Here is a 23,358-nt window from a genome sequence, read left to right as displayed (position 1 = left end):
CCACTTGGTTCTATTCCTTCCTGCTAAAGTCAATGCACTAAGTTAGCCTGGCTGAATGGAAGGTTTTGCAGTGTGCTGTAATTTCACTGGGTTTCAATGAGGCACTAAAAGAGCAATCCTGTTTCACTGCAAGAGCATCTAAGGTCATGTGGCAGAATGAAAATGGTTGAAATGATGTAATAGGGCCAGCTCAAAAGAGGGGTTCAGTGGCATTGCTAATAAAAAAGATGGAACTATACCCAACTGATGGTAACACATGTTCAACTCCTCATTAGTATCCTTTTCCCCTATTTTAGTCACTCATTTTCTCAACCCCACTTTGGTCCAACAGCATTTGTTGGCTCCTAGGAGGTACAAGAGTGGTCTCAAGCTAATTTTCTTAGCTTAATCTCTTTGCAGGTATCATTAAACTCTTGAGAACTTCTATTGCCACAGCCAAGATCTGGAAAAGTCTGTACAGTATTGCAGATTCAAGCCTACACTAACCATGCTGTGGCAGTTTATTGGCAGTAAGCTTTACCAACAGACACCTATTTCAGTAGAAGTACACCAAAATGGATGGCAGTTAGATGTTAATATAAAATTCCAGCACATTAATACATCAAAATGCAACATCTTCATGTAAGCCATTTTGTTTTTATTCATAATTTACACCCTTTTCAAATCACAAAGCTCTCCTTCAAACAATACAAAATCTTTTTAAAAAGCTTTCATTCATTAAAATCTGTGTCAGGCCAAAGAATGTTTTGATATACAAGGGTAAAGGGGTGACAGATTACTGAACAAATTACTATAGCAATAATGAGTTTGAGGGGTAACACTGCAGGAAAACCTCATCTTCCAATTAATAGCTCTAAACAATCTAGGGAGAACAGGACTGTAGTATTTTAGATATATAGTCAATTACTTAACATTTAGGATTAAGTAAAAATGGAATAAAAAATGCATAAAGTCTTACCAAGCCACTCAACCTTTTTTTTTTAAATTCCTCATGCTCTGGAATGCTATTCCTGGCACATGGCTTTCATGGTATTTGCACTTTAATCCAAACCATAACACAATGAAGCCTTTCTATAACTGTTCATTTAATGTTTATAGACAGGATGTGTAGCACACTTTCAAATCTCCACCCATAAAGTGCATCATATTGGAATAAACTGGAAAAAAGGATTGGCATGATTCTTGGAGCAGTTCCAAATAGATGTGATTATTGCATTTACAGTGCTATCAAATTTACTCACTATGTTCCCCTTCTACTTTGGCCTACACATTGCAGCAAGATTAGGCCAATTCTCAGCTGGATTTGGGCTACTATAGATCAGTTCACAGACACAGTGCTACATCTGAAGGAAAGGAAGCCTGATGCTGGACCTGTATATCCTTCATGCAAAAGTGTACCTTTTACCATAGAACAGTATGGAATATGGCCGGCCACTTTGTACAGCAGCCCACCCCATCCCACTTCCCAGCAAAGCGGTCAAAGTCAAGACAGAGCAGAAGGCCATTCGGCCCAGAGTCCATGCCTGCTCTCTGGAGCAGTCCAGTCAGTCCAACTATCTCACCACGTAGCTGTGCAAGTTTATTTCCCTCAAATGCCCACCCGATTTCCTTTGGAAATCATCGATTACCTCCGTTTCCACTACCCTCAAAAATTCAAAATCATTAACACTCAACCATATAAAAAAAAGTTCTCCCTCACATTCCCCCCTGCATCTTTTGCCCAAAACCTAAATCTGTGTCCTCTCACCCTTGTACCATCAGCTAATGGGAAAAGCTTTTCTACCTGATCCAAACCCATCATCACCCTTTACACCTCCATCAAAATCTGCTGCAACACAAATAAGCAATTTTATAGATACAACTTGAAATGAACAGTGCTGCAAGGTTGCCATCATGTCCTCTCCTATGTGGGCCTGAGCCAGAATCTACTAGACTGACTGAAAGGAAAGTTCACTTTGGACCCTTTGCAGCAGGGAGATCAAAGTCCAGACAGTTTTATGACATAAAACTGCCAAATATAACACTGCTCTAATTTGAAAATCTTACTCAGAGGCCTATAGATGGTGGAGTTGGGCAAAGGAAATTGCACACTGATGTGCATTAGGGAGTGTTCTCCTAATAAAAGAGTTGAGACATATTGGTGGGTTTTCACCCTGCAACCACTCTTGCTACAATGGATTGGAAAATGTTTGACAGTCATTAGGTACAGATTGTGAAATGGTATTTCCATTACCCAACATATTATGACCTATACATTTAGCATAAAATCCCAAACAATTACTCGATTCTAAAAAGTAGATTCAGTAGTCAAGAAACATTTTTGAATGGAATTTAGAGGCATTTCTTTATACAATGGAGTTCACTTATATCTATTCCATTATATATACTAGCTTTGAGGAACTCCAGAATAATTTGGCTTCCATTGATAAGAGGATGTGACAAAACATTTGTAGCCCATGTACACGTACCAATTTACACTGGGGTTTGAGTACAAACCTTGGGGAACTTCCTTGTCATGCTGGTCTAGAGATAGTGTGGACTTCCACTACTCCAAAATCCAATTCAAACTTTTTCCCAGTTTTAATGCTAAAATATTGGTTTATCCATAAAACAATATCCGTTCCCAATTTTGAATGTGGAAGAGACACTACTGTATTCAGAGTCAAATAGCCATGCCCTTTTAAGACTGGAGCGAGCAATGTAGTCAGTCAATTTCAATTACCAAGCATACATCAGCAGAGCCAATCTGTTTCACAGATTATCTGAACTATTTCAGGACAAGTGTCACATTTCATGAAGATGCTTGTCTTCCCCCACCCACTTAAATCATTGCTGCAAAGCCTAGTCAGGTGTCAGGTATTCAGAATGCAACACCAGATTTGTCAAGTGTGCGTGCAAACTTGAAACGCTTGCAGTTGGTTACACTCTGTGCATCTTAACACATGTTGTTCAGCTGGGTTAAATTCCCTTTTTCAATGCCAGCTTGAAGCAATATCAAGTTCAACTACATCCAGAATCCTGAAAAAGTTGCTTTTTTTAAAGCATGAAGGCCCAAAATCAATGGCTTCAGGCAATCTTCTAAATGGAGTAACCTTAATAATCACACAACTAGATTCAAAAAAATTAAAATATTCCAAATTTATTGAGCCAGCTACATATAAAAATGGATGCAAGACCTCTACAGTATTTCTTTCAAAACTGCTTGGGCTGAGCTGGGGTATTTGTGCAAATATTTGTTGAACCACATTCTAAACAAGTGCGTAAGTAAGAGAAATCTTCCTCCTTTGGTCTTTTTAACCCCTCAAAACAAGAGAAAAAATTAGGAAGCAATCTCACTGGTATCCTTCCAAATATTACAAGTGCTTGAAGAGTTTTAAAGTGGCTGAATCGTCCCTGTCAACCCTCCTTCCCTGCTGCAACCCTCAAAGAAGCTGGCTGTGAAATGTGGCAAATATTGTATCATGCAACTGTAGCTGGTACAGCTTGAGGTCATTTTAACTTGCTTTTCCCTCAATGCATCTTAAAGGAGCAGTCCATCCTACCCACCATCAGATCCAAAACAAGCCCTCATGCACAATCTTGCACAATTTGCCACACTCATTCCAGAGCTGCTAATGTCATCAGATTTGTAGATTCCATGTTAAAAATCAGTAATAATTGATTACATCCTCACCAAGAGCAACTTCTGACCAATCACCCAAATTAATTCCTGTTTTCTTTTAAAACTGCACGGTTTCACAGTACGTTGTAACAGATGGTTTACTCTACAAAATTGAGCATCATTTGATTCATTTTTATACACAATGAGAATGAACCACAAAACGAGGACATGAGAACAGTGCTTGATAGTGGGAAAGGTAAACTAGGTCAGGGAGTTGTTCACAAAACAGTGATCAATCCACGAACGGTGCAGGCAAGACTCATTCAAGGAACAGCCGGATGCCTTGATGGGGATAGAAGGGGAGTGCTGGCCTTCCTCATCTGCACCCATCTGATTAGTCCTCTCAGTTATGTCAGGTGAATAGCTCCTTGTGCCATACAACACATGCAGTTTTCACACCTGTAAAGAACTGGCTTTAGTGAAAACTGATGGTGTTTTCCTAAGGAAAACTTGCAGTAAGGGTAAAATGGAATTGTTTTCAACATAAGCAAATGTGGGGTAATGTTACCTACTACCAGGCAAGTAGCACATTTGAAAATTAAGCCCCACTACACTATTTCAGTAGGGCTTTAATGGAATTATTCTTCATTCAGAGCTGAGGCCTACAGTAATATTTCTGCAAGTAGGTCATGCTATATGCGTACATCACATTCTTGCTCTTACTCAAGTATGACGCAAGGTAGGGAAAATGTTACGAAACCCCACATCAAAACTAACTGCGATTGTTCGGTTCATCATGAAGGATACTAAAACCTCAGGTTTACCTATTTCTAACTCCCCACTGCTAACTGTACTTCAAATGAATTACTGTGTTTCAAACACAGCAGTTTCACCATTATTTACACATGTATTAAATGCACAGGAAATATTTCCATGTATTAGAAAAAAAATTGATGCATGCAGTAGGATTTCCTCAGTCATGTTTTGAGCCTTTTGCCCTGCCACCCCAGACCCATACCCAAACTGAAAACAAGGCATTCAGCTGCACCCATCCCCAGTCTCAGTGTAGGCTGGTCACGGCCAGGCGCAGCCAAGATTGGCAACTTACTCCTCGTGTCCTTCCCGACACAGTACCCAAGCTTCAGGAATAATGCGTCCATCCATTCCAACATGGACTGAAACTCGGGCTCCCAGTGGATGGGTGACAGACTGATATCTTGCGCCTTGGCACTCATCTCCAGTCCGTGCATGTTAAAACAATTAAAATCACAACTGGTTTCTTGTGTTTTGCTTCCTTAATCTATTCCTGCCTTATACATGTTAATGGCAATAAAATCACTAAGGAAATTCCTAAACTTTATTGTGTGATTAAAAGAGAAACACGACGTAGACTATGTTGCAAGGAGCAAAAGAAATGCAGTAAGAAGTTCAAAAGCCACCACGGTTTAGAAGCAATTTTGGACAGTCTAAAGAATGACTGGATTCAAAACAAAATCCTCTTTGAAAGAAAAAAAAAAGCAGGCAGTATTTGATATTTTAAGTCACTGGCCATCTGGGAGCGCCATTTCACTGCTATTGTAATCTGTGGCTTCAAGTTCCACACTGGACAAATATTTCCGTGCTGCTTTTCTGCAGTTGTAATCCACAGTTGTTGTATAGACTGTCTTTGCGTACTTCGGGTACACAATGATAGTGCTGCGGAATCGTCGCGGTTTGTGTTGCGGCTCAAACTTCAACTCCGTCTTGTAATTCCGCCATGTGCAGTTGGGAACGCAGATGACCGTCTGGCTGCAAGAGTCGACGCCCAGGGTGTGTTGCAGGAACACGTTGTTGACGTAGTGCCGGTCTGAATCATATTTCACAGAGGAGGTGTACCTGGGAGCACACAGAACAAGGGGCTTTTTATTCAAAAATGCTCATTCCTTTACAAGATGGTGTGTCAAGACATAAGACTCTCAAACTGGACTATAGCCCAGAGGAAGTGGCTAGGCTGTTCCTGCCTGGGAGCTCGAGCACTGGGCAACCAAATCCATTCCCTACCATTTATGACACAAGTTGTCCAAGGATCTTTTAATGGGAAAATATTTCAATGCACTGGCTCACAAATGGCAAGACTATCTAAAATTGGGTGAATAAACAGATAAAAATCCATTTGTGGCAGCTTATAACAACTTGCAAGGCCACTTACAGGGAGGGCTGTTAAGAATCAACCACATTTTTCGCAAGTGTCATGTTTGGGGTTTCTGACCATTTTGTCACAGAAAGATCTTGGTATGATTTATATCAGAATTTGACTTTCCAGTTAACACTTGTTCCCTGAACAATGGTGCTAAAAAAGATTAGGATTCAGAAAAAGCACCTATCCATTGAAGGACAACGAGAATTAAAAACGTCCCAGTAAATAATCCCATTAAATATTGGAATGCCCCATCCACATGTTCAGGAGTGATTAGTCTAAAGGGAGCTCACACTTGGGGAGGATGCAGCAGCCAATTTATCAGCCCTATCTGGCCAACCCCCAGAGAAGGAGAGGGTTAGAGGTCAAGCTGCTGGCTGACTGACCAATTAAGGAACAAAAGAGGGATCACATGATCTAAGAGTCAGTTGCATAATACCAGATAAGGGAAACATAACACGAGAATCATTACTCCTTTTAAAATAGAGCAAACCAGAGCCAGAATAAATTCTATTTAGGAGAGTTACATTTAGCCCTGTAACAGGTACAGCATGACATTTTATTACAAGATACCAAGCGATGAAGTCCTGGTTGTAAGGGACGCAGGATTTACTTTTGGGAGTGAGACACCAGAATTTGTAATGTTGGGTATAGTGCAGAAATGGGATACACAATTTGTTTGAGTTAAGTTACCAGGCCTATTTGGTTTATCAACCCATAATACCCTAACATGGACTTTTTTATAAAGCAGCGAGGTGAGGGGTAAACAATTTATTCCTTAATTACAAAACCTCTCCCATTTCAACACTGAGAAAGACTAAAAAAAACACCCTGCAGCTCCAGCAGAGGCCTTGCATGATTTACCTAATCTCCTTTGGTGGCAAAGGGTCCACTTCAACTCCTTCTCCAAATGATAACGGATGCAGTCTTGGCCCAAATCCTGTGATTAGGAAAGGGGAAGTAATCAGATTGTCCTGCAACAGAAAAAAAGAACAAAGATCTAGTAAGAGTTAAATGTGGACAATGCAGTCTCCTGACCCACAGCTCCAGAGGCAATCCTAAGAGCTGGTTTCAGTCAAACTAATTACTTTAATGTATCTGAAAAGCAGCAAACTCCAATTCAAGAGAGGGGGGGTGGATCTCAAGTTCACTGAACCTCAATTCCTGATTTAAAGTACAAGGTAGTGCCGTAAATCAGTGGAAGAGCTGCCTTTTTGATCAAGCACCTCACTGCAGAAGCAAATAGTATTCTTTTCCAGCCAGGTCACAAGACACATCAAAACATAATTAGCTGTTTCAGTGTTGAGAATAGAAGCATACTTGTGAATCTTGCCTTTATCAAGGAAGAGGAACAGTGCGACCAGTCAACATGACCAGTCTTCTAAATGGACAACACATTACCGATTAATAGCAAAGAGGAGTAAGGTCCAGTCAACAAAGCTCAGCTCTATAGTCCCACAGCTGAACCAACATAGCAGTCAACTGCGTTTTAAATGCTTACAATATCCTACTGTCCTGCACCAATAAGATATTCTGACATGGAACAGAATCCCAATAATAGTAGGATAATTTAAAAGTCTCAGGACAGAAAGTGAGATAGCAATAGCCAGGGGTGACCAAATGCTGCTGTGACCATGTAAACCGCATCAGCAAAAAGTTAGGGAACAAAATACCAATGTTCGATTTTCAGTTTTCCAGCACTCAGCAGGTCAGGTGGTAGCTGTGGAGGGAAACAGAGTTAAAGTTTCAGGTCAACAGCCTTCCATCAGGACAGTGACAAGTAGTTGGCCAGGTTTTACAAACAGAAATTTAAGTATTGACTGACAGTTGAATAAAACCTGTCTTGGGATACAGATAAATTTTGCAGAAACATTAGCCCAAGAGTGTCCAACATGGCTAAATCTGGACAATGAACTCCTTTCATTCCCCTTTAAATTCTTTGGATATTAAGCAGACAAAACCTATTTCAACCACGGTTAGCTTTATTGGGAGTTAACGTCATACTATGTGTTCTTAATGAGAAAGAGGGGTCAAGCACCAGATGAACAGTACTAGCACTAATATACTGGGATCTCACTAAGTATGGTCCAGGGCTTGTTACGCTTCATCTTGTTTAGATTGCCCTTAACACGGGCCCCAGAGACAGCACAGGGCTGTAAATGTACCTGGCCGGGTTCTGTTCTGCTGGACGAGGAGCTCACCAGGTGAAAAAGTGTTCCTCCCAAAGTGACAGAAGGGAAAAAAAAAGACTTATATTCCTTATATGCTAGGCCAGCATGAGCACCCTAATTGCCCTCGTTCAGAGGGCATTTAAGAGTCAACCACATTCCTGTCTGGAGTCCCATGTAGGCCAGATTTCCAGTGAACCAGATGGGTTTTGACAGCAATCGGCCAATGGTTTTGTAGTCAGATTTTTAATTTCAGATTTTTATTGAACTCAAATTTCACCATCTGCCGTGGTGGGATTCGAATCCGGGGCCGCAGAGCATTATCCTGGTTCTCTGGATTACTAGTCCAGTGATAATACCACTATGCCACCACCCCCCAATCGCATCATCACCTCACAATCTGAGGACCTTCCAAAACCCTTTACAGCCGGTTAAGCATTTTTGAAATGTAGTCACTGTTGTAATGTAGGCCAATTTGCACACAGCAAACTGTAATAATGACCAGATAATCTGTTTTTGCGCCGTTGATGGAGGGATAAATACTGGTCAGCAAACTGGGGAGAACTCCTCTGCTCGACTTGGAAATAGTGCCATGGGATCTTTTATCACCAGAGGGCAGATTCGGCCTCGATTTTAACATCTTATCCAAAAGACAGCACTTCCAACAGTGCAGCATCCCCTCAGTACTAAACTGGAGTGTCAGCCTTGATTTTGGTGCTCAAGTCACTGGAATGGGACTTGAACCCACAACCATCTGACACAGGAAGTGAGTGTGCAACCAACAGAGCCATGACTGAATGATTTAAACCCACAAGTCAGGGAGTAGACTTTTTCCACCAGTAATGCAGTGTAAAATGTTTACAAGCTGGAGACAAAGTTTTCAAACACCAAAGGTATATGGAGGGCAAGTGAAGCTTGGGAAGAACAGGAAAACTGTTGGGCAAGGGCTTGAATCTGTTTGGGGTAGCAGGCTTTTTCTGGGTATAGACAGTCTTGCCTTTTGAGACATCCATAAAAGTAGTAATGTGCATTTATGGAGTTTTCAGTTTCCCGTGTTTACTGAATAAACACCCTTTCCCTTCTATTTTTGTACTAAGTATTCAACCCAAAATTTCCAAGAGCTTGGGAATAACTGAAAGGTAATTAAATAAGTGTATCAAGTTTACAATAGGCAGATTATGCTGATCAAAACAGCAGGTCTGATGTGCCAAACAGCCTCTCCTTGTTCCACTTTCCATGCCTGCCATTTTCTTGTTTTGAAGGAGATTGAGCATTAACGCCAGAAACTCATTTTTAACCATTCTAATTTTCACAGGCTGTAGAAACATTATATTATATTCAACCGTAACCAATTACACAACGCAGGTTATCTTGTAAAGACTGTCTTAGCTGTGAAGAGAATGCACTAGACAATTGCCAGTCTATGTAACTTTCCAGCCATCTCCTCTGCATTCACTGACTGACAATACACAATTATCTTTAATTCGAAAGCAGTTTCTCAAGACAAGAAAAAACACAACTATCCTCGAATTCCACTTAATTACTAAGCTCCAGTATTTAACTAGCTGCAGAGCTGTCAAACCAGCTCCACAGGGACCCATGGAAGCCACTTTGCTGCTGACTGTTTCCAAATGTCAGTAATTAAACAACTGGAGGCAGGGGAAATCTTCCCACCCACACCACCCCCCTTCAAACAAGAAATGGGGTTTGATCTCACCATCCTTTGGACCACCAGACATGATTGTCAGCCAAAGTTTCTGCTCTTGATCCCTCTCTGTGAAACCCGTTAAATGATCCAAGTTAGAGAAAAACAGAACATATGCATAACGTATATCAGAGAATGGGGCTCATGTGATGCCATCCAGTAGCCTGCCATCATACATTAATCCAGTGCCAACTTGAAAAGTGACTACCTGGGTAAACAACATCCATTTAAGTACTTCCAGCATGAGTTCAAGCCTTTCATTTGGTTTGGTGGCCAGGGCAGTGCAGAGGAAAAGGAGGAAGGGAGAGAAGAAAAACAGAAAAAACTAGGAACATAGGACTTAGGAGTAGGCCATTCGACCCTGTTCAGCCATTTGATAAGATCATAGCTAATCTTGCTGTGGTCTCAACTCCACCTTCCTGTCTACCCCCATAACCCTCGACTCTCTTGTTCAAACTCAGCCTTAAAAATATTGTACGACCCAGCCTCCACTTCTTCCTAAGGAAGTAAATTCCACAGACTAATGACCCACAGAGAAACAAATCCTCATTTCCATCTTAAAACTGAGACCTCTCACCCTTAAACCGTGTCCCCTAGTTCTAGTCCCTCCCACAAGAGGAGGCATCCACCTGGTATCCACCAACTAGAATCAAAAAAGTTCATTTACACAAGTACTTTTGAATATAAAGTAAACAGATAACTGCAACAAAAGCTGTCACAACTGCTTGCAGTTTCTGTTACTATTCACTTTGTCAGGGTGGTTAGAATATCATATCAAAATGTAACAGCACCAATGGTGCAGTTCTCCATCACATTAACATACTGCATGTGTAAAGACTTCCTTACAACCATTCAATGCTGCGAATGGGATGAGGAAGATGGCACAGACAGGGAGTGATTGAAAGCCAAAGATGCCAGAAAATTGTACATCTCCCCCTTAAACAGAAATGTGTGTGTAAGGCTGTGTGGTTAATGTCATGTTATGATCCCAGCTGATATTACTTCTGGACAAGTCAGATCCCAGGGTGGAACCCAGCTTGTTAAATCCCAACTTTTATCTTTTGTTTATAAACATGGTGAGTGGCTACTGAACAGAGCCTCAGGAATCAGATGATTAACTTTTAACAAAAGAATAAAATATTTATTAAACAAGCAAAGATAAACTATATTACAATACTCCTTCACCCATACCTTTACAGATTTGTGAGGATAACAAGTTACAAAAGCTATCTTATACTCCAATGCTCACGGTAAATACACAGTCCATGCTAACCAATAGGTGACCTATGGTCAAGCAATTGTCTTAGCGAGAGTCAGAATCAGGAAGATGCTCCCATATTGTATGGCTCCATGGCACAATACAGTAAGTGCCTGTGTACTATACCATCTGTGTACAGCATCATTTCATAATTTGTATTGTTTGTCCTATAAATATCCTAATAAACCTCTCTTTCCCTTCAAGAATAGTATCAGTTGGAAAATGTGGTGTGTAGTGGCACAGGAGTTTGGAAAGGTAATACAGAGCATGAGAAACAGTTTGTACTTCTCCAAATACTCAAGTGACCTCACGCACAAAGTCATCATGTTTTATGGTAACCTTACATGGTGCCTTATCAAGGCCAAATGTCTCAAACTACTCAAAAAAAAAATCACTTTTTGGAGTACAATGACTTATGTAGGCAGTCGTTCAGTATTAGCAGTATCCCAGAAACAGAAGAGATAAGCAGCCAGCTAATCTGGTTTTGGTAGTATTGGATGAGGGAGGACTGTTGCCTTGGTCTTGGTACATGCAATGGAAGCAGATCCCTCTTTCAAAAAAGGGAATAAAAAGTCAAAATGTTTAAACCGAATTACAGATTCTACATTGCACTTAACTGTACATTTAAAGGATAACTTTTGGAGATCAAGAGAAACTAAAGAGATGGCAGTCAACAATCCTGACTGAGAATTAACTACGGAAACCCTCTGCTCCCCAAGAATGCGCGGGTGACACAGGCCGAAACAAGTACTTCACCCCCTATCACTGTACCTCCCACTTTGTGGTAACATTCCAGCTCCTCACTCTACTGTAGTCTCACCAGTTACATCCTGATAAACACACATCTTCCCAAGAAACAGAATCCCAGACCCATAACATATTTCCCAGTGTTTTTTGGGTGGCTGTTAGAAGACAATTTCCCAAAGATCCTTCAAGATTTTGATGGTATTTATTTTCGATAAGCAGTAATAAAATACACCAAGTACAAAAACATATTAGGAACTATGTACAGTAAAATCTTTATTATCGGACATGTATGGGGAATGCGTGGTGCCAGTTAATCAAAAATGCTGGTTAATGGAGAGCTCCATTTACCAATAGAATACAGCGCAATACTTGTAGCATGAACTAATATGCAAGTACTTGGGAAGTAAAAAACAGTATTCTTTTCACTTCTACTCTAACAGTACATTAAAACAAATTAATGTATAAAATAATACAGTACACAGGTACAGGTTCCAGATCACTTTACCAACCAGAAGCAAAGTTATGTATCATATTAGAGAAACATCAGAAATTCCAGTTAGTAGAGAATTCTGGTTGGTAGAGTGCTGGATAACAAAGTTTACTGTATATATAAATATATAATATGTAAAAATCTTGTTACTGCCTGACCAATTGCACAAGAAAACCTGTCGTCAAGAGATCCTGTTCATATTTCCTTTGTCGGTTGATGTTATTAACTGCTTTCAGTTACTGACACCACAGAAAAACAACCCATTAACCATGACTGTAAAATAAGGTTTTGCACTAAGTTCAACAGCAAATAGTTTAAAAAACAGGAACAAAATTGGGCAAGACAATTCAGCGAGTCAAAATATACATACACACTTCTGTAAAGATTAGAGTTATTACTTAGTGACTTTTCTCTCAAATCAGCTATCCATCCTCTCTCCCACAACTTTGTGGAATGCTTTGCCTGGGTTAGATGGAATATTATCCAGGTTTTATGCTACTTTAAACAAGCCAGAATTCCCAACATTTAAGATAAACATTGACCCCCAACATGACAAGTTAACAGATGTACATTATGCAACTAGGCTCTTCAACCATCTCCTTTGCCTTCCTCCTAAAAGGTGTCAGCTGCTTTACACTTTTGACATCTTTTTATAAATATTACAAAACAAAAATGCACTCAAAGCTGAATACCATAGTTTCATTGCATCAACAAATCATCCTTGTCAGAACCAAAGACTGTTTGACCAGATTCTCAGACATTTGAAACCCTGTGTGCACACACGTGTGGCCTCTTATGCCAACACCCTGCAGTAGGCCAGCCCCAAAGGAGGGTTTTTCCACAGGTTTTACCATTTCAATCACCCACTTCAAACCATATTCCTCAAATGGTGAGGGAAAAAAATTAAAGAAATTCCGCCTTAAATTTCCCAATTCTTATTAATATTAAGCTGTGTACCTCACCCAATCAACCTGACCTGATTGATGTACATATGACCTGGAGAGATGTATCCAGGCTCAGTGGCTGGGCTACACCAATCCTTTTAAAAATGAAACCATTCCCAAAAAACAGATCAAACTGAAGAAAAGGAGGCTTTAACCAAGAAAAAAGGTCAACCTCAGCGGGTTTACAGAGTAGCTTAGGTGCACAAACCAGAATGCTCCCAAATTTAATTCACTGTCTGTACAGAGCTAGTGACCTTTACCTGGGCAGTGGCAAGAGTAACAAATAGCATCAGTACCCCCAGTTTAGGGTGGGTGAAGGAACAGGCAAGATTTCCACTCTGATTGCTGTTCATAGATTCCTCCCCACCCCTGACCCTACACTTGTGGAAATCCACATGTGGGAAATGTTGAGCGAGGACTGATTGGGTTCAGCAAGGTCACTCTGAAAACCCACCCCTCAGGTGGACTTAGAGGCTCAGTAAGGGCTACTTAGATAAGAACACTCATGTAACTCTACTTTGGAATGAGACAACATCTCAAAGGAGGCTGTGGTGGGAGGGGATAAGCAGCAAATATTGGCAACAGTAGCCTGTGGGGGAAGGGAGCAGAAAGGGAAGCACTGCCAGAGCAGCAAAATCTGTATTGCTTCAAACAGTTCAACTCTGAGCAGACTGTTCCTTTAGACTAGGAAAACATGATAGGTAACTCATTATCCCCAACTTCAAGTCTTTAAAACATCTCCCAAAAGGAGCGATGTTGCCATAAGGAATTCTCTGCAGAGAAATCCACAATTTACATACAACTTAAAGCCCAACCATCCTCCGCGCCACCCCTCATCATTTTGCATGTTTCCCCTTTCAGTTTTTAAACACACTTCCTCTCCAGAAGGGACAGATTCTGCTATTGGGGGAGGGCTGAGGGAAAGAAACCATCCTGTGGTTGCCAGCAGCTTTTCTGCTACCTAGACACAGCCACTCTTCATGGGTATTCCTAGACACGGTTCTAGCAGCTTTTTAACCTCACTAAATGAACCACATGGACATTTTTCAGCACAAGTAACTCCCTGCAATTAAGGGCAAGAAACACCCCACTGCCCTCCCCACTTTTCTAACCCTAAGTTGCAAAGGCCAATTTTAGCACCCATGCATTTAATCCGGCTGACGTCAGCATCTCAGTAGCTTTTTGTGGACTCTCTCTTGACAAACGTTTCCCCTCATTGCGATAACGATAGTATCTGAATTGACGCATCTTGCTTCTGTGAAGTAATAGTGCAGCAAACCACAAACTGAAATTTGGAGCATAATGTGTTGTACAAGAGAAACATGAAGAGAAAAAGTCCACAGCTTACATTTTTTCAACAAAATGAATTAGCACTCAGAATACTTTTTTCTATTTAGTCAGATCACTAAGCCAAACATAATCTGAACACATTTTGTTAAGAATGAAGGCTAAAATGAATCCATAGCAATAGGATCACATAAAAATCTCAATCGCCAGTTTGAACTAATTTAGCTGGTCTCAGCTACTGCTTCAATTAACCGCAACATCTCTTGTATATTGGAATGAAAAAAGAAGAGAGCATTGGTCAGGTATCCTATTGCCAACTGCTTTCCAGTCACCTCTTAAGAATCGCAAGGCTATGGGTGTTCGGTGCAGACAGAATCAGATTCAGTTGTCAGGCTCCCCAGCAACCAGACAACACTTAGCACCCCCTCCCTCAAAGTTCCTCCAGCTCCACTGCACTCATTGACCCTTTGCAGCAGGCAATCCACCTCAAGACAACACAGGTCACAATTCTCACTCCAGGAGCTGGTCAGAACGCAGCATTAAGATTGCACATAAAGACCTTTTCAGTTCGAACGAGACAGAACATGAATCAAAAGCAGACAGAAATCAGTTCCAGATCAGCTAACTCCATGACAGAACCAACACGCACATATCCTATAACCATTTGTAAAATAAGCTTGGCATGTCGCCCTTTTTCAAAACACACGCCCAACCTCCGGCCCAACATGTAAATTCTCAGTAGCTGGAGTAAAATCAAAAGAAGAGAGTGTTTGTTGTGCAGCCAATCCCAGAGTGCTATTTTGATAAAGGAACCACATAACAAATGAATCCAATTTCTGTGGATGCAAATTTAATCAGAAATAGAAGCTACATTTGAATTTGCCCTGTGAATAATTAAACTCCACAGCAGCCTCCAAAACAAAATAATTTCCTGTTTAAAGTACTATTCCAAATATCATATCAGAGTGAATAAAACATACAAAAACAGAGAACACTCATTAGCAGTCAGCTCAATCTTTACACAAAAACCCATTCCTAGTTAAAACCACTGACTAAAGGTATGAGGTGGCCCACATTTACTCGCAGCTTCAGAAATGCCAAGGTTTCAATTCCTCTGTCTTGGGTCTTCCCCCAATCCTCCCATTTCCAAGTTGCAGGGTCCTCAATCCTGGCTTGCTAATTTCCAGTTCAGGAGAGGCCAAGGTACGAGTTATCAGAAGGTATGCACAAGGCCATTTCAACATTTTTGTGCTTTTCAAAACCAGGCACGGTTTCTGCGATTAAGCAGCTGCGACCTGGTTTTCAGTCAGTGCCAGAGCTGTGAACAAGCGCAACACTCACTTCACAGAAGCAACTCTCTCCAACCACTCAGAACGTTGTCCAACAACAAATACAACTCACTGCTCATGCAGGCAGTGTATAAAACTGTACCTGCTCCATTTTGTCTCAACGATGCATAGATATTTGCAGGACAGTCACCTAGCTGTAGGCAAATATTTCAGCTGGAATTCTTTTTAAACCTTTATTGCAACACCCATTGCGTTTGTTTCCTCCTATGGTCCCTCCCCTGGGAGGCCACATAATATTTGAGACATTCACCTTCAGAAGGGCTTTTTTAAAAAAATATGCTGAGAGAAAACGAGTGCAAGTACAACACTCCAGCCCCAACTCAAAAAGAAGCAACAATTAACTGATACTATGCCAGGGCAGCATCCTCAGACCTGCAACTCCTGTTCTGAATTACTGTCAGTCACACTGACTTCCTAGAAGACAAGTTAGATTTCCCTCCCATCTTATCAGGGGTAGGGGAAAATAAACTGGAGGCTGTTTTTATCCTCAATGCCTGGCTTCCATGGTCTCGCATCCAGTGAACCGTCCCACCTTCTCAGTCAGAGTTGCCATCAGTGTGAAAAGTGACACACCAAAAAAAAAAATCCCTACATTCACTTAAATTAGAAAACACTCCAGGTGAGGTTTTGTCTTCTAATAGATTCACTTGAGAGCTTGCAGCTGCCACCCACCTGAGCCAATCTGGTGAGCTCTGGAAGTTCGAAGCTGGCCATCATTATTAAGGAGAAGTGTTTTACAACCAGAACTTGCACTCATACCTTTAATGTAGAAAAACATCCCACAGTGCTTTACTGAGACAAGGGTCATGATAAATAAATACCTGGCACCTCCTATTGGCTGATGGCAGTATATTTTAATTATTGCATCTTTCTTGAAAGAAGAGGAAAATAAGGTAAGAAATAACTATGTCCTGCTGACCAACTTGAAAAACACCTCAGTGCACTGTGCCAAAGAACAGGGCTCCAACCAAATATCAGTGACTGCTCTTCAAAAGTATCTCATTATTTGTGAAACACAAGTTATGGAAGCATAACACAAGGCAAATTACACACAGCAAGCTCCCACAAACAGCAAAACGATGACCATCTTTAACGGTGATGGTCGAGGGAGGAATGTTGGCCAGGAAATCAGGTGAGCTCCTTGCTCTTCTTCGAAGGGTGCTGTGGGATCTTTCACATCCATCCAAGGGGGCAGACAAGGCCTCTGCTTAACTAACGCCTGATCCAAAAGGCAAAAAAAAAAAGCTCTCTCTCACAGCACTGCAACAGGGCATTCGACTGAATCGTGGGCTGAAGCCTGGAGTGGAGCTCGAACTTTCAAGCTTATGACTCAGGCTAGTGTACTACCAGGCTGACCCACAAGAAAAACTGAAAAGACAAACAAACATAACTTTCCACAGTCCTGGTCATTTTGTTTAAAAAGGATTTGGTGGAGGGTGGGGGCAGTGGTGGCACCAAAAAAACTGGTCATTTTCTCACTCAAGTTAATAGGTTTACTTTACTGGTCAAGTGAGCTCCATAAAAATGGAATATTAGAAATTTTAGATACAAAGATTTGCTGTATTCCAAGTTGCTTCATTGTTCTCAATAGACTAGTACAGACTGTAACGATACCAATGCCCCTCCCCAGCAAAGTTGTTTGCAGCTAAGTGACGTGTTTCGACATCAATACTATGACAGCACGATGGTAAATTGACTCAGCAAAGTTACCTCAATCATTAAAAACCCAAACCAAAAAAAAGTTGCTTGTACAGTAACTATTGACTTATTAAATCTGATTAAATGTAATTTTTGTAAGCATTTCTTATCCCCATGTGTCAATTACTGAAACTGGAGAAAGCCAACATTCAATTCTTTCCCCATCTACAAGAACAGACTCATATCATAAAACTGACCTCAAAAATATATTGTTCAAATATCTAACTGGGTGTCAACTGTGGCTTATTTGGTGACACGCTCGCATTTAAGTCAGAAGCTTATGGGTTCAAGTCCCACTCCAGAGATTTGAGCACACAAATCAAGACTGACATTCCAGTGGAATGCTGCATTGTCAGAGGTGCCATCTTACGGGTGAGATGTTAACCCCTCAGGTGGATGCAAAAGCTCCTGTGGCATAGAAGAGCAGGAGAGTTCAATCAACATCATGAAAAAAAAATCTGGTCATTTATTACATTGTTGTTTGTGGGACCACAAGTTGGCTGTCATGTTTTCTACTGTCTTCAAATGTAAGTCACTGACTTGACTCTACAGAGAGCCAGCATGGATCCAAGGAGCCAAATGGCCTCCTTCCTGTGATGTAATGACTCTACAACTCTATAAAGAAACTTCAGTTTTAAAGTTATGACAGGTGTTCTAAAAATGCAATTTGTTTTTTCTTTTAAAATCATCCCCTTTGATTTTTATTTTAACATTATAATCTCAACTTTTATCACCTCAATGTGATCACAATTACCCAGACAAGATTGAACATTGAAATAAAATAGGGCCAAGCAGTTGAAGGTTAAATACATTTAACCACAATGCCATGAATAGATCAAGGCTGAAGTTTCTCTTGCAAAGAAATAGCAAAACATCCCGTCCTCTTTAAATACCCGGGTGTTTGCATTCTATTACTCAGGGAGTGTTCCCGCACCTTTCTGCATCATAATCTTTGAAAGCAATGTATTAAGCAAGTTCAAAACCAACACTTTCAAGACTCTGTGGGAGGATTAAAAAAAATAATAAGATACACAGAGCTTGATTTCAATGGGCAGAAAAGGAGACTGTTCCTCAGAGATTAACAACCATGACTCTGTGAGAAACAGGAGATCCAGTTCAGCAAAATTCAAAAGGGCACATGGAATGCTGAATGGAGATGGGCTGGTGTGGCATCAGCAGAAACAGAACAAAAGTGGGTTGAAACAAGTCTTAATTGTACATGACATGACTGCAGCAACACCACAGGGTCCTTGACAAATTACCATCGTTTAAATTGCAGTATGTTAAGTAACATTAGGTGGATGGGTCTTCACAAAGGCGGCAGTCTCTCCTCCCCTTTGGTTATTGATCATTCTCAGGCCACTGAATTTGTCTTTTTGATCTTATCTCCATCCCCCCCCGCCCCCCGCCCCTCAATGTCCCCCATTTTTGTTTTCACACAAATTAAACAACAACATGGGATGCTACATGTGCCAGAGAGCCCAGGTTTATTTGGAAGGCTGGGGAGGGAGGGGAAGATTTTGCCCTAAAAAGGAAAAAGAGAAAATTAAATTTAAAAATAGACTGGGCTGCAACCCAGCGTCCTGCTGATGACTTGTGGCGTCCAAGTGATACCCAACACTAGGATCACGATCACAAGGGACATCAGGTGCCGCACAGTCAGCCAGTCCCCTCTCAGTGCTTCGTAGACACTGGCTGAACAGATTCTGAATCGACTTCTCTATCCAGGCCTCATCAGAGAGAGATTTGAAGCCAATTTGGATCAAATAGGTCAACCATCAGTAAATATCCAAACTCATACTTCCCAACAGCTAAACAAAGAGGACATTGGTAGAGCTCTGGAAGGATATGACTAAAATGGAGATTGAACCTCCCGTTTAGTCATAAAGCTATATTTTAATAGCAATGTACTGGCAGTCATTTTAAATTTTGGTCACTGCCACTGTCAATATTCAGCTCCAAATAAATAAGCCACTATAGATGGGAGTCACAGCATTTGTTTGCAATTGAACAAACAGTACATTCTTCCATTTGCTTTGCTCTGGAGATAACCCAATAAAATACTGCAGATCCCCACTCTGTTTTCTGTCTGACAACCTACATTCAATTGTGAAAGTTATCATTTCAATTTCTTTTATTTCTGTTCTAAATCTAAGGAAGCGTACTCTCAGCTTCGGGAAAAACTGGTGAACTATCAAACCAGGAATTGGAGACTGCATGTACCCAATGAAAACCCCACTGTAAAAGCTACTGTATGGCGAGAGTACCTGATTTATCAGTAGACTGCAAAGCATTGTGCATTGTTATTTTGTATACGAGGAGGGTACATAAGTTAAAAGTACTGCAGAAATAGCCCACATTGTGCCTTTAATGTAGTATAATGTCCCAAGGTGCTCCACAGGAGTGTCATCAAACTAAGACTGACATAAGGGTACAGGAGATATTAGGACAGCTAGGTCAGGAGGTAGGTTTTAAAGGAGCATCTTAAGATGGAGGTGCAGTGGAGACATTTAGGGAGGAAATTCCTCATCTAGGGCCTAGATAGCTGATGGTCTGGCCACAAATGATGGAGCAATTAAAAATCAGGGTTCTGGAAGAGGCCGGTATTGGAATCATATCTGGCCTTGATATAGACATCAAGTTTCTGCATGGACTGGATGGGCTAAATTATCTCTGTGTTGTAAAAACCAAGACCATGACAAGTTAAATTGACCAGAAGTGAAGGGTTTAATTTCCAGTAAGTCAGATACTCAGCAAGGACAGCAGTAGGGTTGTTGTAATTTGCCCATATCCCTGAGCCGAGGCAGAAGTGGGGAAGAGAAGAAATAAAAACATCCAGGTTTCTTACTTACCATCACCATCCAGAGATTCCTTTTGGACAGTGGATTGAGTTTGGCTATGATGCCCTTAATGGTTCAGTTAACCACAGATGCTCACCATTCAGCCTCACACAAAGGGCCACCTGAACCAGGTATTTGGGAAACTGCTGACAACCATGGACCATAAAGCAATAATTAACCCTTTCAGGAGGGAGGATGACAGTGTTGGGAGGTGGTTGGGGGGCGGGGAAGCGGAAGGAGAAAGGTTATTGGTTTATTATTGAGCTCACCATAGATTTTATAAAAATTCAGTTTACAAAAGCATACATTCAGATCCAGACATAGGTGCCAGTAGGAAACTTTGTTAGGAAGTATGCATGCTAAAAGGAGCCTTTGTAGACATCAACAGCCCACTATTTGACTGAAAGGGATCTCAAAACGGTAAGGGGCAGGGGGGATGGTGGGAAGAGACAGAGAGAAAAAGAGAGTGTGTCTTGTATCCAAGGAACCCTCTGCATGAAACCACAATATATTCCCATGAGGTCAGCCAAGGCTCCCTTGTCAGCCTTGGTAAAAAGAGTGGGAAAAATGCTCATGTTCAATGATAGAGAGATGGGTATTTTCTGAAAGTCTCACTGAGATTCCCATTATCAGATATCTTGGATGAAGTAACAGCATGTCAGGAAGGGAAAAAAAAGCACTGATGGTGAAGGGTGTCACTACCTGGGATTGGAACAATTACTCCATTGCAAACTTCCAGTCAGGTACAATAACACTGCCAGATACACATCAAAAGTGTTCTCTTCTGCTGCTGCAACTTCAGAGGATCACTGTAGCTGCTCGTGTGTGAATTCCTCCACTCTCCACTTGGTAAGAAACCACATTAAAGGGGGCCTGTGCTGCCAGGTCCAGATCCACCTGGAAATGGGTTTAGAGTGGGCAAATATTTTCACAGAGGGTCCCCTCAGGACTGGCAGACAGAATTTCTGGCCACCTGTCAGAGCTGGATTTAAAGTTCATGAGAACAAATGGACAATGCATTTGTTCATCACTGCTTCACCGGGGTCCCCATAAACCAGGATGAATTTTTATACACATTAGATTAAGGAATGTCAATGTTGAGGGAAGGAGACACCATTTTGGGTAGTCAGCTCCCAGATCAGGGCCAGCCTGCATCAAGACAATAAAATTTCCCTCAACCTCTCATAATCCCTGCCTCAATTAAAAGAAAGCACTCTACAACACCAATGTGGCATTACCCACATGAGCCATTCTTACAATCTCTGGGGAAGATTGCCAACTGAAAGCTGAATTATAGGTAGCTTCATAATGTAGCCTTACACCCACTGGGATCAAGACTGACAGAACCCAAGGTTGGTTCAGCTTATTGGTCAAAGTGTAATGGGAGACCCTCAAACCATCAACCTTCAGACACAGAACCCTGTAATGAAGAGACAGCCTGTGAGTTTTAACAGACTGGTGCAGAAATGCAGGAAGAAGAATGTTTTGCAGCAATTAAAGGGAGGGAACACGAGGTTAAAGCAAACTACTGAGATTCATGACTGAAAGAAATGCAGAGACAGTAGCGACAAGGTGCAACTTTTTGTCCAATACATTCAGTCATTAGCCTGGCGTTCAACATTTGTCATTTAACAACAACAATCTAGAGTGATCATTCATGCTTAATTAACGTGATTGTTAATGTTCTGGCTGAGATCCAATGCGTTAGTATCGGTGGCAGAAGTGACACGTGTGCTGCAGGCGAAGAGAAACTTACCGCACTCACCCCACCCAGCAGCACACTTAAAATTTCTGCCAGTCCAGGCGCTATCCACCAGGTTCTTTAATATACACACAAAAATTAAAGTGTATATTTTATACCAAAACTACCGTGATCACCTTTCAAAAGGCTAGAGCCGGTTCTCCCAGAGGTTTTATGCGGAGCAGCCTCACAAGCTTTCAACCAAATGCAGTCGGAAACTTGCAAGTCAAAAAAAAACCCATCAAACCCCATGAAAAAGGCACGTTATCGACCCGCAGATAAACCGCAATGAGAAACACTAGGCTTTGAAGGCACGATCGAAACTTGGCTGTTGCAATTCTCCCAAAACACAAACTCGTCAGCTAACTGAGTCACAATGAGCATCAACCACTCTCTGTGTCTATGGTTATTCTGTAGATAATCTCTATGGTTCTAAAGGCTGGGAAAGGGGGATTTCAGAGGTTAAACACTTCCCAATCTGGGGGAAAAAAAAGCTTTCGCAAAATGTTAAAAATCCTCAACTTTTTCTGTTAATGTTAGAGAATCGACGATAAGTTCATTTGCTTACAGCTTTAAATAGGTTATATAATTTTCCCTAAAGATATACTCATATACAGATTTAGTTTGAAATTGGTCCAATTCATCTAATAAGTCACTGAGTTGCATTAATGTTTCTAGTTTGAGTTAATCGACATTTAAAATCAATGCACATTAATATTTTACCTGCACAGTACGACCGAATCAGCTCATCTCTCTCTCTCTCTAAATACTACAATGTCCAGCTCACTGCTTGTACCCACCGTTTGCGGAGCGTGTCCCCCTCTAGGTGGGAAGACGGTGTCCTCCTGTTCCAGCAGCCGGTTCTCAGCTCCCCCCGGGGACGGCAGCCAGACGCTGGGTGTGGGACTGGGGCTGGGGGGAAGTCCGGAGTCGGGACTGTCCAGGACCCGCTCGCCCAGCCGCTTGGGCTCGACCAGAGGACCAGTGACCTCCTGCAGGTTCAGACTGCCCACCATCGCTGCTTTCCGAGAGTCTAGCCCGAACGAGCTCTTGTGTTTTGTATATCTTTTTTTTTTAATTTAAAAAAAAGCGCAAAATTTATATTGTAAAATAATAAAAAATCCAGTGGCTTGCAACTTTTTTTTTTAAAAAAAAACTTTTTTGTTTTACAAAATAACCTCGTTGTCCTGCAGATTCAAACCTTGCTTCAGACTATGAGCTGCTAATCTGCTGCGCCGTCAACTCCCTCCCCGCACACACACAAGGCAGACCTGAACGCTGGTGTGTTAATACTTGAGGTGGGTTTGTGTAGTTGCAGAGTCAAGGCTGCTCCTCGTTCAAGGATTTCATTGTT

The 23,358-nt window shown here is 41.3% G+C and overlaps 1 protein-coding gene across 1 annotated transcript; it reads right to left on the bottom strand.

Moving 5' to 3' along the window:
* Nucleotides 1-696: 696 nt before the first annotated feature.
* Nucleotides 697-23,358, bottom strand: rflnb (refilin B). Its single transcript, XM_078548082.1, has 3 exons — nucleotides 22,805-23,358; nucleotides 6,642-6,751; nucleotides 697-5,476 (listed from the first exon to the last, which is right to left on the bottom strand). The coding sequence occupies exons 1-3, from the start codon at nucleotides 23,018-23,020 to the stop codon at nucleotides 5,143-5,145; spliced, it is 660 nt and encodes a 219-aa protein (XP_078404208.1). The 5' UTR covers nucleotides 23,021-23,358; the 3' UTR covers nucleotides 697-5,142.

This window comes from Cetorhinus maximus, chromosome 9 (genome assembly GCF_964194155.1).
Source record: "Cetorhinus maximus chromosome 9, sCetMax3.hap1.1, whole genome shotgun sequence".
Taxonomy (NCBI): Eukaryota; Metazoa; Chordata; class Chondrichthyes; order Lamniformes; family Cetorhinidae; genus Cetorhinus; species Cetorhinus maximus.
Note: the sequence above shows the minus strand (reverse complement) of the source record. Positions and strands in the feature narration are given on the sequence as shown.